Source organism: Aplysia californica, unplaced genomic scaffold (assembly GCF_000002075.1).
Source record: "Aplysia californica isolate F4 #8 unplaced genomic scaffold, AplCal3.0 scaffold00123, whole genome shotgun sequence".
In the NCBI taxonomy this organism is placed as follows: Eukaryota; Metazoa; Mollusca; class Gastropoda; order Aplysiida; family Aplysiidae; genus Aplysia; species Aplysia californica.
The window spans coordinates 34,746-37,447 of record NW_004797393.1 but is presented as its reverse complement, the minus strand read 5'-3'; the positions used below and the strand labels follow the sequence as shown (position 1 = coordinate 37,447).

General features: G+C 44.4%; 1 protein-coding gene across 1 annotated transcript in view; it reads right to left on the bottom strand.

The window, feature by feature from the left end:
* Positions 1–2,086, bottom strand: part of LOC101854318 — a 65,748-nt gene extending 63,662 nt beyond the window's left edge. The window contains exon 1 of the mRNA XM_035969174.1: positions 458–2,086. Within this exon, the coding sequence (XP_035825067.1) occupies positions 458–1,060 (603 nt within the window). The 5' untranslated portion in view covers positions 1,061–2,086. The remainder of the gene's footprint in view (positions 1–457) is intronic.
* Between the last annotated feature and the right edge of the window lie 616 nt (positions 2,087–2,702).

The following is a 2,702-nucleotide window of genomic DNA, read 5'->3' as shown; positions in this document are numbered from 1 at the left end:
CTCCCCCCTCTCTCTCTATCTCTCTCTTTCGTTCTGTCTGTCGGTCTGTCTCTGTCTCTTCCTCCCCCCCCCTCTCTCTCTCTCTCTCTCTCTCTCTTTCTCTCTCTTCTAACTTACAAAGAAGAATGTCGGGCGCTAATTCAAAGAATACAACAGGAGACATGAACTTATGACACACAAGTAAAGCTCTAATCCACGATAAGCTTGCGATAAATTGAAAACAATTAAATGATAAGTTCGTTATTATACAGAAAGGAAGGAGAGTGGGTGGTTGGAGGGCGCCACTGGTAGGTCCTACTTCTTTACTCTCCCCTCTGTTGTTTCTGCCTGTCTGTCTTGCTTTTTCCCCAGCACTTAAATGGCTATTATTGTGTCGATGTGCTTGTCTTTACTAAAACAAACAAACAAACAGAAAGAAGAGAGCCATATAATTCCCTACTCAAATACCATAACTCACGTGCAAGGAAAGAAACTCGTTGATGTTCTTCAAATCCCGTCGAGCTTTCTGCCAGGTCTTGGAAAATCTAATAACCTTTTTCGTCGTCAGCTTTGCGCTGCTTCCGGTTCTTTTGTCGTTAGCCCCGGACAACTTCTCCGCCACCCCAGCAGACGACTTTTCCTCCTGCCCAGCAGACGACTTCTCTTTCTCACTAGCAGACGACTTCCTCGCCACGATATCGCTGTTGGAAGCGGGATGACAATTGTCAGCAAAAGTTTTGATTTCATTAGCAGGTCTGCCCCCAATCTTTGGCCCCTCTCCGCCTCCAGCATTGCTCTGGATGTCGTCAAACGAGCCGACTTCCACTTTCTTGTTGCTGCTAGCATTGTCACTGACGTCTGCTGGCTCGGGGACTTTGAAATCATGGAGCTCAACATCTCCGACGCTGATGGAGGACCAGGAAGGCAAGAAGCTGCTATACTGGGAGCTGAGAGTGCACAGTTCTGTGGCGAGGTTGGGGACTTTGATCGAGCTCAGATCCACAATCTGGTTTTTCAGCTCCAGTAGTTCGTTGGATGTTTTCTGGATGATGTCAGTTACATCCTTCTCATCCTTAGTCATCGCAGACGATAGTTTCGATCCTTTCGTCTTTTTAGGATCCCTCTTTTTACTGTCTTTTCTTTTTTCGCGTGCTTCCTGTTGTCTTCTTGAAAGTTATATCCGGCAATTTCTGTGAGTCAGACTCGAACAGATGTCACCACTGCGTGATGTTGTGTGTGGAACTTCCGAACTAGATGTAGATAATCAGTCTAGAAAAAGATGGCGCCTTCTGAGCAGGGATCTCTCGTCTCACGAGTCACAATAATGTACTGGATAAACTCCGGGGGAAATATTGAAGCGTGTTCTTCTCGACTTTCCTCGCTGTCTGACGCTCCTTTCTTTTCATGGACGCCTTGGTGTCTTTTCGACATCGACATCGCCAATACCGCGTGAGGCCATTACGATATTCTAATAATCTAAACCTTCTTTTCACACCCCGTCAATGCTATTATAAAGATGGCCGTCGAAACTGGCTGGTGAATACGCAGAAATCATTCCCCTCATTTTCAGAAGGATCCTGTGGGTTCAGTACCGTTTGTGATGGACATGTTGCAACTACTGTTTCTGTGATGGAATTTACGAGACACCTTTGTCTCTGTACGATGATACTGTCGCTCCGACAAGAGTTGACGGGATGTTTTGTTTACATCCCCTTTTTTGTTCTCAAGTCTGTGATCACTTGCGGTGCTGTGTGGTGCGCGGTACAAAGTTGTTAGCACAAATCATTTATTTTTGAGAACCATTATGCCTTTTGTTTTAATTTCAACCGAAACACATAGAGTGTATTGGGTGTTTCTCAGAATGACAAGACCATGGCGGTGACATCTCTTTTACTCCACTGATCCATTCTCTTTGTGAGAATTATGGAATGAAAATAGATACAGCTAAGACAGAAGTAATGAAGTTCTCCAAAACCAAATCCCATTTGAAATGTCCACAACATACGACTGCAGTGAGTTCAAGAATTCAAATTCCCTGGGAGTGTATCCCGTTTGTTCGTTTGTTTCAGTAAGGTTTTACGGCGTTCGCAACTGTATAAGGTCATATGAGCGCCACGGGGTGGATGTCAACAGAGAGGTCCAAACGGGGAATCAAGCTTTCTCTGCTCACCTCTCTAGCCTCAACAGCACTCAGTCTGCCTCGACTATCAAGGCACCCCGGAAATAGCAGTTCACAAGAGAGTGACAAACATACAAAAGAAGTAGATTTTTGTTTTTTTGTTTCGAACTCCGCCGTGTGCTGGCTGACTAAACTGACGTGTCATGTATTCCATATCAGACGGGCCATTACAAATGCAAAAAACAAAAGGAGTCAGCTACCAGCTAGTACCTCTTCTTTCTCTTTGAAACATCCCAATGGAGAACAACAACAACAACAACAAAAGCAACAAAAACAACAACAGTACCAACAACAACAACAACAACAACAACAACACCAACAACAACAACAATAACAACAACAACAACAAAACACACATACACACCAAAGGAAAAACAAGTAAAAAACCCAACACAAAACAATCATAGTCAAATGGTTGGACACGTTCTGAGAATGGGGCCATAACAGCCAGCCTCACACTCAAAGGCTTGCCAATGAGAATCAATAGATTCAAAGCACGAGGAAGACCAAGTAAAAGATGGGTCAACGGAGTAAAGGGACCCAC